This window comes from Daucus carota, chromosome 1, assembly GCF_001625215.2.
Source record: "Daucus carota subsp. sativus chromosome 1, DH1 v3.0, whole genome shotgun sequence".
Classification (NCBI taxonomy): domain Eukaryota; kingdom Viridiplantae; phylum Streptophyta; class Magnoliopsida; order Apiales; family Apiaceae; genus Daucus; species Daucus carota.
Window position 1 is genome coordinate 23,156,861 of NC_030381.2, and position 15,895 is coordinate 23,172,755.

The 15,895-nt window shown below is 34.0% G+C and overlaps 2 protein-coding genes across 3 annotated transcripts; one reads left to right on the plus strand and one right to left on the minus strand.

The window, feature by feature from the left end:
* The first annotated feature begins 975 nt into the window (after positions 1 to 975).
* LOC108204869 (PX domain-containing protein EREL2) lies at positions 976 to 9,642 on the plus strand. 2 transcript variants are annotated; one of them, XM_017374521.2, is made up of 10 exons: positions 976 to 1,361; positions 3,073 to 3,183; positions 4,086 to 4,184; positions 4,306 to 4,392; positions 4,511 to 4,619; positions 4,723 to 5,501; positions 6,326 to 6,490; positions 6,590 to 6,829; positions 7,712 to 7,921; positions 9,181 to 9,642. In XM_017374521.2, the coding sequence occupies exons 1-10, from the start codon at positions 1,269 to 1,271 to the stop codon at positions 9,430 to 9,432; spliced, it is 2,145 nt and encodes a 714-aa protein (XP_017230010.1). In that variant the 5' UTR covers positions 976 to 1,268; the 3' UTR covers positions 9,433 to 9,642. The 2 variants fall into 2 exon arrangements, with proteins under 2 accessions (XP_017230010.1, XP_017230013.1); XM_017374524.2 differs by lacking the exon at positions 976 to 1,361 and having other exon boundaries at positions 4,094 to 4,184.
* A 254-nt stretch (positions 9,643 to 9,896) lies between these two features.
* LOC108208860 (adenine phosphoribosyltransferase 5) lies at positions 9,897 to 13,751 on the minus strand. Its single transcript, XM_017379440.2, has 7 exons — positions 13,302 to 13,751; positions 13,078 to 13,188; positions 12,116 to 12,208; positions 11,083 to 11,232; positions 10,938 to 10,996; positions 10,367 to 10,439; positions 9,897 to 10,244 (listed from the first exon to the last, which is right to left on the minus strand). The coding sequence occupies exons 1-6, from the start codon at positions 13,390 to 13,392 to the stop codon at positions 10,368 to 10,370; spliced, it is 576 nt and encodes a 191-aa protein (XP_017234929.2). The 5' UTR covers positions 13,393 to 13,751; the 3' UTR covers positions 9,897 to 10,244; position 10,367.
* Positions 13,752 to 15,895: the final 2,144 nt, after the last annotated feature.

Sequence of the window (15,895 nt, forward strand, 5' to 3'; positions counted from 1 at the left end):
TAAAAGCATTATTAGATTTAACTCCTATACAAGAATTATATCACTGGGGATATTCACAGAACAGACCCGATGAAAGTATGTTTACCTACTTTATGACTATGTCTCAATGTCTTGGTAACAAGGATGCCGAATTTTACTGGGCCTCAAAAAGTATTATTTTTTGGAACCATGTTTATCATGATATATTTGATTATTCCTATCAGATTATCAAAAGTCTGTCTACCAAGGGTCACACTATCTCTAAGCTATTTAAGAATATGCTCGATATATATTTTTTTCCCAAGAAAAGGACAACTGCAGTCACTATTCTCATCAATCTAATTACTTCGCCCGAGACAAGAGACAAGATATTTGGAATGATGCTGGCTTTGAACACAATTGCGGAAGAAATTTATCCAGAGACACAGTATCTGGCCTGCTAGAAGGAACGTCTATTTGTATATATCGATATCCAAGTGAACGCAATCAGTACGTCCCTGATGGATATCTGATCAAACCGAAACAGATACATGACTATACATGTCTTAAGTGCAAAGTAGCCGTGCTATTTGGATGCCTGTCATCTTATCTCAATCTATTCATTTCCTCCTAGACCTTTATTGAGATTGGATTCCTTAATCAATCGATTGTAAGTGAAGTTGTTATTCTATTTCGCATGTATTACTTTGGTTATTTTGATTCATATGCTCCGTCTATATAATAATTCATAATATATTAAATTCATTACCAAACAAAATTTCATCAACACAAAGCATGACTATTCCTTGAATCTACTTAACTATTAAGAAGTTATGAATTATGCGGTAGATATTAAAATGATCCAAAAACAAAAAATGTATTAAACTTAACATGTTTATTAGTTATTTATGATCTATTAATTAAAATATACATAATGTTAATCAATAATTTAATCTTCAAAAAAATAAACAACATATATGCTAAAAACTAAAAACTTCAGAAACCGTCCGTGTTTTGCGCGGGTTATAAACCCGTATTAAAAAACAAAAAAGAGAATGAAGTCCGGCGTTGTTTAGTAAGATAACACAGACGAGCTTCGTATCGTGCGCCGCGTCTAAGTTGCAAACACGTACCGGCACCTTCACCTTCCAGTCTTCCACCTCACTGCTTCTTCTCTCCGTCTTGATTCTTCGCTCGCATCGATCTAATCTCCAATTTCTCTGTTCCATAAATATACACACATCCATCCATACATATATTCGATTTCAAATTATACACACATCCATCCATACATATATTCGATTTCAAAGATGCAGCGAAGAAGAAGCCCTCCCAAACACAGGCACGACGGCGCTTCACCTTTACCTATGGGCATGGATTGGAGTCCCAGTCCTCGCAATTTCGTAATCTTCTCTCAACTTTTCTCTTCTTTATTTGTTTTCAAGTTTCGATTTTTATTGTGATTTGCGGGTTTTTTCATGTTTTGATGTTTGATTATGAGCTCAGTTACTTCAATTTGTTTGCTTTCGACTTTCGATCAAGTTTACTTGTGATTTGGGAGCTTATACTATGTCTGTTTGAGTATCGAGTGTGTGTTTGATGAATTAATTGATAACTTGATGGAGTAGCTTTGTATGTGTGTTCTCGGAGAGTTCGTGAGGGAATTGTAATGTGCATTGGTATAAGTTTTGCGTAGTTCAAGTGTTACGAACATTGTTGTCACGGCGGCGACGACTAGTCGACTAGTCGGATTGAGAAAATCGACTGGAGAGGTCGACTTGCGAATTGTCGACTAGTCGATTGACATGTGCGAAATTCAATCAAAAATTAAAACAAATAAAAAAAAAAAATCTATGAACTTGCTCAAAATCAACAATAATTATGTTAATCTAAGTTTTTAGATCTTTGTGTGTGTATGTGTTTATGCTTGACTTAATTAGAACTGAATATAGTAATATACATGTAGTATAATCTGTTTATATATTGGTACAGTCAGTGTGTTAATGTGTGTAAATGAAAGGGGAAAAAGATATGTTTGTAATTGACATATCTATTTTGTGATTGATATACATATGAGAATTGGCGTGTTAGAATTTTGTTATAGGAAACCACGTATAAGATATATATTAATATAAGTTATTAAATAAATTATTTATAAGTTTTCCACTAGTCGTAAGTGGTAGACTAGTCAATAAGCTGGACCTATATCGACCCGACTCGGCTTATTGACTTGACAACCATGGTTACGAATCATCATGTGTTGCTTTTTAGAATGAATCTCGTGTGACCATTATGATCGGCCTACGTAGCGGCTATTTATCTGCAAGTTTAATTTTCAATTCAAGATATGAACTTACAGCAGCCAGCAAGTGAACAATTTGCCTTGTATATTTCTATATGTTAGCATTTAAAATTAGGAATAAGGATTATTGATTTAGTAAGATATCAAGGGCAAAGAAACATTGCGCTAGAATACACAAGGCATAAAGAAAGCTGAAGAAATTGTTTGAAAAAAGAAGCGGAAGTTCATGTGCGGCTGTACTTAATGTTAATCAGAAATATACTGTACTACAGATTACCAGATTAGACGTGCAATTAAGCAGTATAAGTTAATTGAAAACATTTTTTGAAGGACTAGTAGAATTATACTGTGTAGCTGCGATTTTATCCCCTTCAAGATTTACTTCTTTTAGATTTAGATTTATATAACTAATCAAATCAATGAAGTTAGGAGTTGGAGTCTGGACATAGGATGGGCTACCATCTTGGGCATGTGACAGTTAAACAGATAAAGAAATTGGAGTTTTCAGTCGTACATGAATTAATGAAATTTAAAACTGAGATCTCAATTCTAAATGAAATTCGGTGTTGAAGATAATGGTAAATATTTCTGAGAGTTGAATGTCGAGAAGTTATAGTTTTGTCTGCAGCTCAATTCCATCCTACAACACAAGATGTTAAGTGCTGTAATTTATATTATATTCATTTATTCAACCTCCATTATAAGCTGTTTAGTTGTTATATAGTCGAGCCTATATATTTGGTATACTATTTAAGTTATTGTTCATTTGCCAACATATTTTATATTGATACAGCTATAAAAAAAATTTGTAGACTGGTCGTGACACTGTTTGGCCACATGATCCTCGATCAGGATGGAGTTTCTGTGTGACAGTGCCTTCATGGGCTGTTCTTCCAAAATCAAGAGAATCGGATCCCATAGTGGTACTCAAATCGAATGAATCTCTTGTATTTATGATATGCTATTAGTTAAACGTTTTTATTATGCTATCATTTGGGACTTGGGACAGTTGTCTATTTACTTGCAAGATATGGACGATAATACTGTTGAACATCTCTTGTAGTGTTCTATTAATCAGCAATCCGTTTGATTTGGTAAAAAAAGCTACAAAAATAGAATAAAATTAGATGGGTGATTAAGCTTCCTTTTTTGGCAGCAAAAATTACTTGCAGTTATACATTCTTTGTAGTGCTAGGCAGCATACTTTTGCTTGCAACTTCTGTTGGTTTTTTGGTAGTTTCTAGTAAAAACAATTATTGATGTGAAGTCAAAAAATTATTATCCTCCATTTGTTTGCCTTTAAAAATATTACCCTCATGCCATTTAGCTAATTATTAAGCAGTTCACTAGCATTTGGAAACATATGGTGTGAATTTGTAGATAGGTGTACTGATAACATCATATGTATTTGAGTACTATAGTTGCTTCTTTTTTGTCCTTACAAATATTAGACAAAGCAAAATAGCAAATATGCATGCAATCATATTTGCCAGCATGGGGGCATTGAGACTCGTATTGAGGTTTGAGATGGCTAGCTCACCTAGTTATTTTAAAGAACTGTATTGGATCTCTCAAGATTTGTCTTCGTACAATTATTACGGACTTAGGATTTCAGGCCATGGGTGGGATGGGCATGGGATCTGGTGCCATAATAAGACCACTAGTCTCGTGGTGATCAGATTAATAATCTTCCACTTGTATGTGCTTAGTGCTCACAACTAGTTGCTGCAATATTTTGCCTATCCTGTTATATTCTTTATGTATATAAATTTACTCCTTTGTTGTTCAACTTCTTCTATGTTCATTTGACGCTTTCAAGGGACAGTTCTACAGGGTTCAAGTTGGTATACAATCACCAGATGGAGTTACATTTATGCGGGGAGTATTAAGAAGATTTAATGATTTCATGAAGTTATTTTCTGCAGTAAGAGCATTATCCTCTTCATATTTATTGTTTAAAATTAGTGGGTAGTGTTCATCTTCAGATATTAGCAGGATAGAATAAAGCCAGTCAATCATATTGTTGCTAACCTTCATTTTTACAGCTTAAAAAGGCATTTCCCAGGAAGACCCTTCCTCCACCTCCACCAAAGGGGCTATTACGGATGAGAAGTAAAGCACTGTTGGAAGAGGTAGTTTGTCAATTACACATAAAAAACTTTTACAAAACAGTCAAGAGTACATGGACTGAGGCTTAACAGGAGATAAATATTCCAAATTAGCTCTTTTACAAATTTGCATATGTTGCAGCGACGCATCTCCTTGGAGATGTGGATGGAAAAGTTGCTATCGGACATCGAAATATCACGGAGTGTAGTTGTGGCATCCTTCCTCGAACTAGAAGCTGCAGCTAGGTCTTGTATGTGTACTCGTGTTGCAGTGTTATTCTGAGATTACGATGTATTAAATTTATGATTAGTTCAACTAATGAAATAAACATGGTTAATTCTGATTTTATTCAGCATTTCAAGATGAGAAAAACAGCAGTGCAGATTTAAATTCTTCTGTGCACAATTCAAGGTCGTCACTTCAACCTCATTCTAGCTCGATTCCAACCGTTGCTAGTTCATCTCTTACCTCTGATTATGGTAGTGATACTGCCTACGAGGCATCTGAAATTGGCACATCAAGCCTAGGGAGAGATAATAGTTCTGAACTTGGTATAGACGAGCTGTCTTTGGATGAAGATTTGACCGACCCAATAGAAAGGCTCGTGAAGTATGGTATGTCTAACATAGATGATGGGTTGTTTATGGGACAAGCTATCTTAGATCAGCTGGAAGGTCTTCCTAGGAAAAAAGCAAATTCTGTAAAGATAAACACAGTTCCAAATGCTAATATGAGCAATGGAAATGCTTCTAAAGGTGCTCATGTTGGAGGGGATACCAAGGAACTAATAGCTCATCCAGAGCATGAAAAGGCATTTTACCATGTCCGGAATTTATCAAGTGAAAGTATTGGAAGTGATGTGAGCTCCTTAAAAGGAAGCACATCATCAAACTCAGGGGCTATTAATGTAAACCTCCCTAAAGGTTCTGAAGCCTCACAAAGCATGGAAGTGGACTCAGAATTACAGTTTCCAAGTGACGTCAAATTAATGCTTCCATTGGATCATCGGCAGGTTATGAACAGGGCCCTCGTTACTATGCAAAGGAGACTAGTAACTGCAAAAACAGACTTGGAGGATCTGATATCAAGGCTAAACCAGGAAGTGGCGGTGAAAGATTATTTAACAACTAAGGTGTGCTAGAGTTGATAGTTATCTCCCTTCCATACATATATATGTTTTACCCATAAATTCAGGAATCTTCTTGCCAGTTTTGATAAATGGGAAAATAGGTCACTTTGTTTCATAGGAGTATCTAATTGTCAACAAGCTATATATTATGGAATGTCAAAGGATAGTGCAGAAGCTTCTTTCACCCTCTACGAAGTAGCTATGTACTGGGGAAAAAAGTTCATTTGTTTTCTTTTGAGTTATTCTGTGATTAGGAACTCAAGTGGAATTGCATGCCTTAGTGTATTAGGTTATTATTTAGGGTTAGCCTATATAATACAAGTGTGATGTAGTCCCCCACACATCTGTCGGCTTGGAATTTGATTGTTCATATTGAGATTCTTCTCTTTTTGAGACTGGTTCTTATGCAGTTAAATCATCCCAGTTTCATCTTTATTCTTCTTTTAATTTTAAAGTGTGCAGTTATAAATATCTGATTTACATCAGCTATGCTCAATATTTGCTTTATATTATTTACTCAATGAACCATGCTTTGAATCTTCAAATTTTTATTCCGTCATTGACTGCTTTGTGTTTATGGCTGTAATTAATCCTAATCTTCCAGTAGGCTGAAATTTTAAGTGAATTTTGTATGTGATGGATTTTGTTATAGATTAGGTTGTAGTCGAGGACAACCTCCAGAGTGACATCATATGATCAATTTATCTTATCTTTATAAACAGTTTTGAATCCTTAAATTTCATGCAATTGCAAACTCCGGCATATTTTATAAATTGTGACTGATTGATTGTAAGAGCACATTAAATATAAAGTTACTACTTGAATAGGTCAAGGATTTGGAGGTGGAACTTGAAACTACTAAACTAAGAAGTAAAGAGAATCTCCAACAAGCTATTTTAGCTGAAAAGGAACGACTCACCCAAATGCAGTGGGATATGGAGGAACTTAGGCAGAAGTCATTTGAAATGGAACTGAAATTAAAATCCTCAGAGGTTTCTTCTGTTCACCTTTCTTTCTTTTACATTAACGTTTTTGGTCAGATCCAACAATTGATCTTGTGGTTGTATTGTATTACTGTGTATCATTCTCAGGGTGACAAGTCAGGTACTGGGTCATCCAAGGATAATACCACTCGAGGGGAAAATATGTTGCCAGAGTTGGAAGCTAATAAACAGAAACTTGTTGAATTACAAAAACAACATCGAGAGCTAGAAGAAAAGTCAAAAGCAGATATTAAAGTTCTTGTCAAAGAGGTTAAATCTCTGCGAAGATCTCAAGCAGAGTACAAGCAGAAGCTCAGTCAGTCTATTAATGAAAAAGCTGAGGCTGAGGTAGGTTATTACTTTAGCATAACAAATGTAGTAATCAAATCAAATCTGAGAACTGTTACCCTTGATGAATGATTATGTATTTAACTGATAAAGACTAGGTACTCTCACAAAGCTAATCATGTTTTTCTTGACATTGATGTCACAATTTAATACATTCTGACTAGGGTGGCAAAATCAGACGCGACTCGAAACCCGACTTGAAAAAGTTCGAATTAGGTTCAGGTTCAGGGTTTTTATTTATTGGGTTGGGGTTTTATATTCCGGGTCACGGTCATGTTCTGGTTGGGTAATTTTTTACGTCAAAACTCGGGGTGGGGTTGGGTTGACCCAGAATACCTCGAACCCAACTAGAATTTTTTTATATATAATATATGTAAAATATATAAATTTTCATACATCTGGGATATATTTATATATTATTTAAATAAATATATTCACATATAATCCCATTAAATAATTATTTTAATTTTTTTAATATATTATGATGAACTTAATTTTATATAATAAGAAAATTAATTTTTAATAAATTTCGGGCCGGGTTCATCAGGGGTGCAAAACAGGCAAGGTTCGGGTTGAAATTTTCTACCCGTTTCAGGTCGTGTTCGAGTTGACCCAAAAACAGGACCAAGTAAGGCAACTCGACCCGAACCTGACCGATTACCCGAAATTGTCACCCCTAATTCTGTAATTCAGGTTCTAGATTCAATGATCCATTAAGACATTTACCTTTTTCTTTTTAACGGGACAACACAAACATATGTTGATTTGATTCTCCTTAGTTTGAAACTTATTATTAATTTATCAAACATTAAAGCAAATTTGTATAACATTAAAATAGATGTATTGTGAAATAATGATCAAATGCATGTGTTTATTTTCCAGAAACTCCTTCAGCAAGAAAAACAGAACAATGAGCACTCAAATTCTGTGATGCGGAAGTTACTTGATCAATGTGAATTACTCCGCAATAGGCTTCAGGAGTGTAACTTCAACTTGGTGGATGAAGATAAGTTAATCATGGATTCTAAATCGTCAGCAGCTGCCTGTGATCTCCAGGCATATGACAATCGCATCAGTCACCTACTTTCTGAGGTAATTTAGTGTCATCCCTCTGTTTTTCTTCTAGTTTAGGCGTATCTATATTGGTTTATGTTTATTTAGTCAGATTTGCTTTTTGGACTTAATAAAGCTTTTTTGCTTTATTGTCTGTTATAAATTATATGGATGTAGGGGACTAAGAAGAGTAAATATAGTTATTTTGCCAACCTTAGTCTGCTAATTTGATAGGAAAGTTGTTTGCGTCTTTACTACACATTCTAAATAGAAAAATTTATACAGGATATTAGTGATTTGGAAATTGGAATTCTGTTCACAATTGTAGACGGTTTTTCCATGGAGTACTTTATGATTAGACTTCGTGTCGACCACTTGCTTTGTAAAACTGCCCATTCAAAATTTCCCTTTTCCTTTTTGCTAAAGTAAAAGTTTCCTCTTTTAGTTACTTAAAAATAAAAGAATGAAATAATGACAAAAATTCCACGAGTCTTACATATTTGTACAAGAATACCACTTTTCAATTTAATCCCCAAAAATAGCATCCTATTACCCTTTTGAGAATGGGTAATCCGTTTTATCCATATTTGATGCCTATAATTTCTTTACAGGGGATAATTGATGAGGTGGTGGTGAATACATTCTGATATATGTGTAGATGAAGGTGTGGTGTCGTATATAATAAGAATTTTAGAATAACAAAAAAACGAAATTTTAAGAAGGTTACCCATTATGAGAATTAGTGTCGTGTTTACTCATTTTGAGAGTGCGTATTAGCCTTAAAAAAAAAAAAGAATTATTTATATGCGATACCAATTTTAAGAATGCATCTCTCAGGGTACCCAATTTAAGAATGGGTATCAGAATGATATTTTTGGTCATCTACATAAAAAAATGTTTCTTTAATTTAAAATGTTAATGGATGGTACTTTTTACCTTCACCCAAAAAGAATACATTGCGAAGAATAGGAGAATGAGACCATCTTCCGAGAATTCTGATAGAATTTAAACTATTTATTATGCACAACAATTTTTTATGCCTGTGACATATTTCTCAAAATGAAATTCACTAGCGACATGTTTGATGTTATCCTGATCTTTTTTTTTTCCTTTTCTTTTTCACTTCTTGTATAGATCGATGTAAATCATGTTTTCCATGGTTATAGTTAATTCTTTTCTTATCTGAACCAATGCAGCAAGTAACGTGAAGTCTGTATATATGATTATTAATGATTAGATTTGTCTTGATGTGATGGATGCTTCTCATTTATGATAACTTATTGTGTTGAAAAAATCAGGTTCAGCTTCTAGCTGAAGAAGATGATGATGCTACATCGACGACTGGAAACAATAAGTTTTCAGATGATGGCGCTAAGACGATTGATCAGGAACTGAGGCAGCTGCTCACAAAGATTTTTATTGACAACACTAATTTAAGAAAAGAGGTGAACTCAGTCATGCGTTATGTGCTGAAACAAAATATGTCCGATAAAGATAATAATGAACAGCTCTTAGAACATATTGTACAAAACATGTCTATAGATAGATGAATATAGAAACCTGAGTATTTGTATATTTAGTCATGTACCGTGTAGCCCCCTGTAGTTTGTTTATGATTATGGGTTCATTCCGTTACTAACTAGTGACGCCATTGGCCACGGGATTTTATATGGCTAATGTGTGTATACTTCAAATCTGTAGATTTTTTGTAGACATTTTCACCTTTTGTGATATAAATAATGTTAACAATGAACCAAAAATATGGATGAATCATACAGTATAGTATACCATATGTTGAGAATTACATTGTGATCATGAATATCTTCCCACAAGTTACATGAGATGAAGAAAATTGTGGTGAATAAATATTTCTTAAATCCTGGCAGTTTTTGTATCCAGTTTAGAAGTTTATGATCATGCTTGCAATTATGCAAAAAATAGCAGTATTCACAATGCATTCAGAAAATGGTACTTGTTCATGATGTGAAATTTACTTTTCTGGGAACAGATCGGCTAAAGAACTGATGTTTTAACACATTTTCTGATAACGTAAAGCAGACCGGTGTCAACTGAAGCTGAAGCTACATCTCTGGAAAATAATACTGCCTACTAAGTAAATCTAGTAGATTATGACTCTGGGAAAAATCATAATCTTACTCTTGACAAGTTCATCCTAGTCGAGGAGAGAGACCTCCCGACAAAGTCATCAATAGGAAAAAAATGATACAAATTACATGATTGATGTGTACGAACACAAACACAGGGTTAAGGCTTCAAGGAAGATTGCGGTGGGGGCAAGGCATCAATTTGCAAGATGAAACTTGGAATAATGGTCTGAGCATCATATAACCCTTTGCAGAATCTGCTTTGGCAGAAAAGAAAAGTAGGGGAAAAGTTAAGACCAATAACAAGTTAACTACTAGTATGTGAATAGTTTCAAAGATGCAAGAAGCAAGGAAACATATATTCTATAGATGTACAAACCTCAGCAGCAGTCCTCTATTTCTCGTGGCTCTACCAGAATATACAGTGGTTTCCCATGTAGCTTGCGTTTTCCCTGGAGGATGCAAATGTGAGTACTGATCAAATGAAGGTTTATGTAACATATTAAAGTTGAGTTAACATATGAATCTGGCCAATTTACATAGAAGAGCTGATAGAGAAGTGCGTATATGTGACATAAACAAAGAATTATTCCAGATTAAATTATAAAATGAAAGCTAATATTCAATAGCTTCCATAAGAGGCGTGCCCTATGGATTACCCGGGGCTAATCAGTTATTCACTCCCATCTTAAAAGTTACAAGAGTTCCTGACTGATTGAGGGGAAGCCTACACCACCCAGCTCTTAGTCTTTCAGCATCGTTTTGTATTTAATCAGCTTTACAACGTTTAATGTCTGAGGTTGGAGTTATTTTTAACTAAACCCTTTGTTATTAATTTATGTGTATACCACAAGAAGCAGGAGGTTGCGAACTAAACAATTGGCATCCCAAATCGAAAAAGGTAAAAAAAAGACATGGATGTATTCAAAAAACAAAAGGGCAAGATATACCTTGAGATCACTCAACCCAATAACACAAGCACACTCGACCACTTCAGCTTCCATCCGTTCTGTAAAGATAATATACATTTTTTGTCAGTTGAATATAATATATTGAGGACTCCAAGAATAAGATGAAAGAGGGTAAGAAGCTCACCTAGAAGATTTATTGCTGCAGATAAAGTACCACCTGTGGCTACCAAATCATCTATTACCACTGTCCGTTCTCCAGGTAGCACAGCACCGACGTGCATTTCCAAACAATCTGTACCATACTCTAGTTCATATGCTTGCGATATAACTTCACCTGCATATTTAATTATATGTAATTAATCATTTCAGAGGGAAAATTAGTTATAAGTATGTTATAAAAAACTAGTCGATGAGGTGCAAATTAGAAGAGTAAAAGGTAATACTATCTATATGTTCCACCATTACCTAACGTGTTACTATTACAAAGCAGTACAATTATCTATGTTTCACATGGAGTCAACACTTGCACAGAAGTAAACAAATTGTGCAATAAGCAAAACCATTAGTGAGAAAGATGGGTGAAACAGTGGGAAAAAGTGAAGATAAATTAATTTGAATATACTAATTAATATACTCCTGCTCCTTACTAGAATTTCCTTTTGGCCATTTCTGTTGTTCCTTATGTGAGTTTATGTTGGTAAAGTCTACCATTGATGATTAGTAAATCATTCCCTATTCAATATTTTATCTCTCATGGATATTGTCCAAGGGCAAAAACACACATTTGTTTGAATAGAACTTGAAAGTAAAAAATCATGTAGTTTCAAATTGTTTCAATTTTCTATGTTAGGGGAACAGTAGGTCAGTGAGGTGGTACAATATCAAGAAGGGTCCAAAAAGTAAATTCCGCCAGTAAAGTATGTCATAAAACAAACCATGCATGTTACTTCCAGCGGTCATTTTAAGGAAGTGCCTTGACATTTTCTCAATGCTAAACAAAGTTAACTAACTCTAGCATATTGGACTTCCCTGTAGGCTTTCATTTTCCCCCCATATTATTGTTGACTTTAAGATTGAGCAACCAAACAAGCAAAATCAATGGTTCAACTTGAAATGTAAACCAAAGATATTTACCAGATTCTTCTCAAGTAATGAAGTCAATAGATCTATATTATGTAAACTCCTGAATTCTGAAACTTGACCTCAAACCAACATACCTGGTAACTTTCCAGGTTTCCGTAATGGGATAAACTTGGCACCAATAGCCAAGGCGATAGATGGACCAAACATAAACCCCCTGGCTTCAATTCCTACACAGAAAAATAAATAAGCATTAGATAATGATTGTTACACCAAGATAGGGAAGAAAACTACAGAACTTCTAAGAGACAACTGCTGTGCTGTAACATATTTGTTCTTCAAGAGGTGAAGCTTATCAGACCAAGCTAGGTGCTCTAATTAAGCACATGACTTGCAAAATATTCAAGTATATTCAGGGTGTTGAAGATTGATCAATTTATAGCCTTTTCTAGAGATGCTTTCAGACCCAAAAACGATCTCACTTGCTCTTCTAGTAAAGCCTATGGATCTTCATTCATAAAAAGACTTCCAGAACCAAATCCAGCAAAATTAGAGATACTGTAGCTAAGTCTTCTTTAGCACAATAGTGTCTTCATTGGCTAGGCCATTGTATTCTTAATCTTTCAAATTTACTCTTGTTGTTTCTAGTAGTAGACTAGAGGTAATAATGTAAGAAATTAAACACAGGTAACTGTTTCAGTTTCTATGAGAACAGTACCAATTTCATCAAAAGATCTTGGTAAATAGCCAGAGTTCCATAGATTAAACTCTTTTTTCATTCATATCCACCCCTCAACAATAATTGGATGTAACAATTTCATTATGCATTTACACAAAAAATTGCAATCTCTTGAATGATCTAGACTACAACCTTCCCAACACCAAATTTTAGATAACTGAAATCTCTGACAAGAAATGCTTATTTATTCATCTAATTAACAGAAAAAATAATGAAGACAACTATACTTGGTAAGATATATAACTACAACATGTCAATTATCTGAATATATATACATCACAAAAGATCAACAAATCCCTATAGTGAATTAGAACAAAAATATATCCTGTAGAACAAAGTATAGAGAAAGAGATACAGTACCTGCAACTACAGAGATACCCATATCTCTGTACCTATCAACAAATATATCCACGGTATCCTTAAAAGCCTTGTGATTCAGTAGCAAAGTTGTTATATCTTGAAACATGATCCCTAAAACCATTCAAAACAGAAGCCAACCACACAAAAAAAATTTAACATGGACAGTTATTACCAACATAAAATACCAACAAATCAAGAAGTCAAAAAAAAAAAAAAAAAACAACCTTGTTTTGGGAAGTGAGGAATGACCCTGATAGCTTGAGAAATGGCTTGAAGTCTTGGGTCTCCCTTGAGTCCATTCTCAGCTGCAAACATCTTTGTTTCCCTCTTGTTTCTTGAAATAAAGTTTGCTCCTTTCTTATAAGGACTTAAAAAAGACAGCCAAGAATCTAAAGTCCAAGATTTGGTCTTTGTAGTTTGTACCACCAGTACAACTACAAGTTAATTTTCTCTCTCATAAAAAAATCAAAAGGTGAAGATTTGTATTGCAAATTCCAAGAAGAGGTTTTTAATATTTTCCCTCCCAATCCAAAGCAAGTACTCCTAACTGAGAAGGTAAGATCAAATACACATACTCCTGTACACTATACTAGATTAGTAGATTACTAGTACTAGGAGTAGTGGTGCTGTCCAGTGTCCATAACCTTTTATTTATGTTGAGTGTGTGGGAATGTGTGTATTGTGTGTTTGCTTGCACTTAAATATGTGTACACCTTTAGAGCAAGTCCAACAGCTGCCTCAAATGATGTCCTAAGTCATAATTTGAGGCATTTGATTGAAAACATTGCTCCAACAGTGTCCTAGTGATGCCTTAGAGCAAGTCCAAGAGATGCCCTATCTCATGTCCTAAATTATAATTTAGGGCAATTGATGAAAAAACTTGATCCAACAATGTCCTAGTGATGCCCTATATCACTAGGACAACCTCCCCAAGCCCTATTTTTGGGGCACATCTCTCCTTGCCCTATTCAATATTTTATTATAAATTCTCATCAACACTCTCTTTCTCTCTCTACTTTTATATTATGCTTTAATGATGGAAGAGAGTTTTTAATAATAAAATATTAGACATATTGTGAGAATAAGGCACATTGTTGGAGTTCAAATTACTAAAGTATGTCCTAAATTACTAGGACATAATATTTTATATTATATTTGGGGCTTGAACTAGGACACTCTTGGACTTGCTCTTAAATCACTAGGACAACTTACTTCAGCCCTATTTTTAGGGCTCACCTACTTGTGCCTCATTTCACTTTTAATAATAAAATATTATCATTCTCTCTCTCCCCACTACTTTTCCCTCTACTTTTTCATTCAAAATATTAATATTTTAATAATAGGGCTTGTGGATAAGGCTTTTTGTTGGAGTGAATTTATAAAAGTGATGTCCTAAACTACTAGGACATTATATCTTATTATTTATATAGGGCATCCTCTAAGACATTCTTGGACTTGCTCTTACTATGCCATTTTTCTGTTAGGCCAGCCCAATATACAAAAACTGCTGTCCGTGGATATGGATATGAACATCGACTGGAATCTCCAACTGTATAACAATTTCTTTACGTTTGTAACTTTGTTCCGTTCGTCTCATTCATTTCTATACAGTATTTTTTTTAGGACGTCTCATCAATTATATACATTCTAAAAATAGTAAAATTTTATAATATAATAATTGAATTTTCTGTGGTGTGTCCATAAGCACACACTAGTCACTATTCCCTCCGTCTCATTTTAGTTGTCACATTTCTATTTTTGTTGGTAAAACAAATTGATCAAGTTTTGACCAATGATTATAAATCACTCATTCATTATTTAAAAAAATCGAAAATTACATCTTAAAGTAGAGTAAAAGTTATTTTCGGTGACATATCCTTTTTATTTTATCAATTGATAAAATATTAATAAATTTCAGTCAAACTTTAGTCAATTTAACCGGCACAAAACCAAATGTGAAAACTAAAATGGGACAGAGGGAGTAACTCACATGAGAATACTGGTTTTTGATTGGCGGATGGATAATAAATGTTAATGGCCCCATGCATTCACACCAATTCCACCAAAAGAAACCATTTTCATAAAAATTGGTTCTTGTTGTATGCCCTTAGGCACATGTTAAAAAGACTGTATAATAATTTAACTATACTAATTACAATCTTCCACTACACCTACTTTATACATTAAATAGTAGTGGATCCTATCACTTTACTCACATTACACTCTTTTTATACATTAAATATTAGTTGGTTCCATCACTTTACATATACTCTCTCCGTTTCAAATTAGATGTCCACTTTTAAAAAATCACACAGTTTAAGAAAAATGGATGTTTACAGATTAATTGCATTAAATGATCATAATATGTGGTATGAAGTTGATCTAGGAAATATAAATAAGAGATATGTGACGTAGAAATTACATGATTTTGCATTGAAAGTTGAAGTGGACAATTAATTTGAAACAAATTTTTTTTTGAAAGTAGACTTGTAAATTGAAACGCACGGAGTACCACTTTTCTTTATTAAATTACATATTTTTCTTAAATTTCGTGTCACACCTCATATGTATATAAATCGCTGGGACGGAGAAGGGAGTAATTACAATTGCTCAGTACAATTTTTCAGTGCATATGATTATCAAAGGCTTTTCTAGTTCATCAATTGCTCAGTACAATTTTTCAGTGTATATGATTATCAAAGGCTTTTCTAGTTCATGTATGTTTATATTTTATTATTTATTACGTAGACACAAAATTTGGTGTTTTTGACTAAAATGTAAAATCTCGTAAATTTGAAGATTATAAGTCAGCCATTTG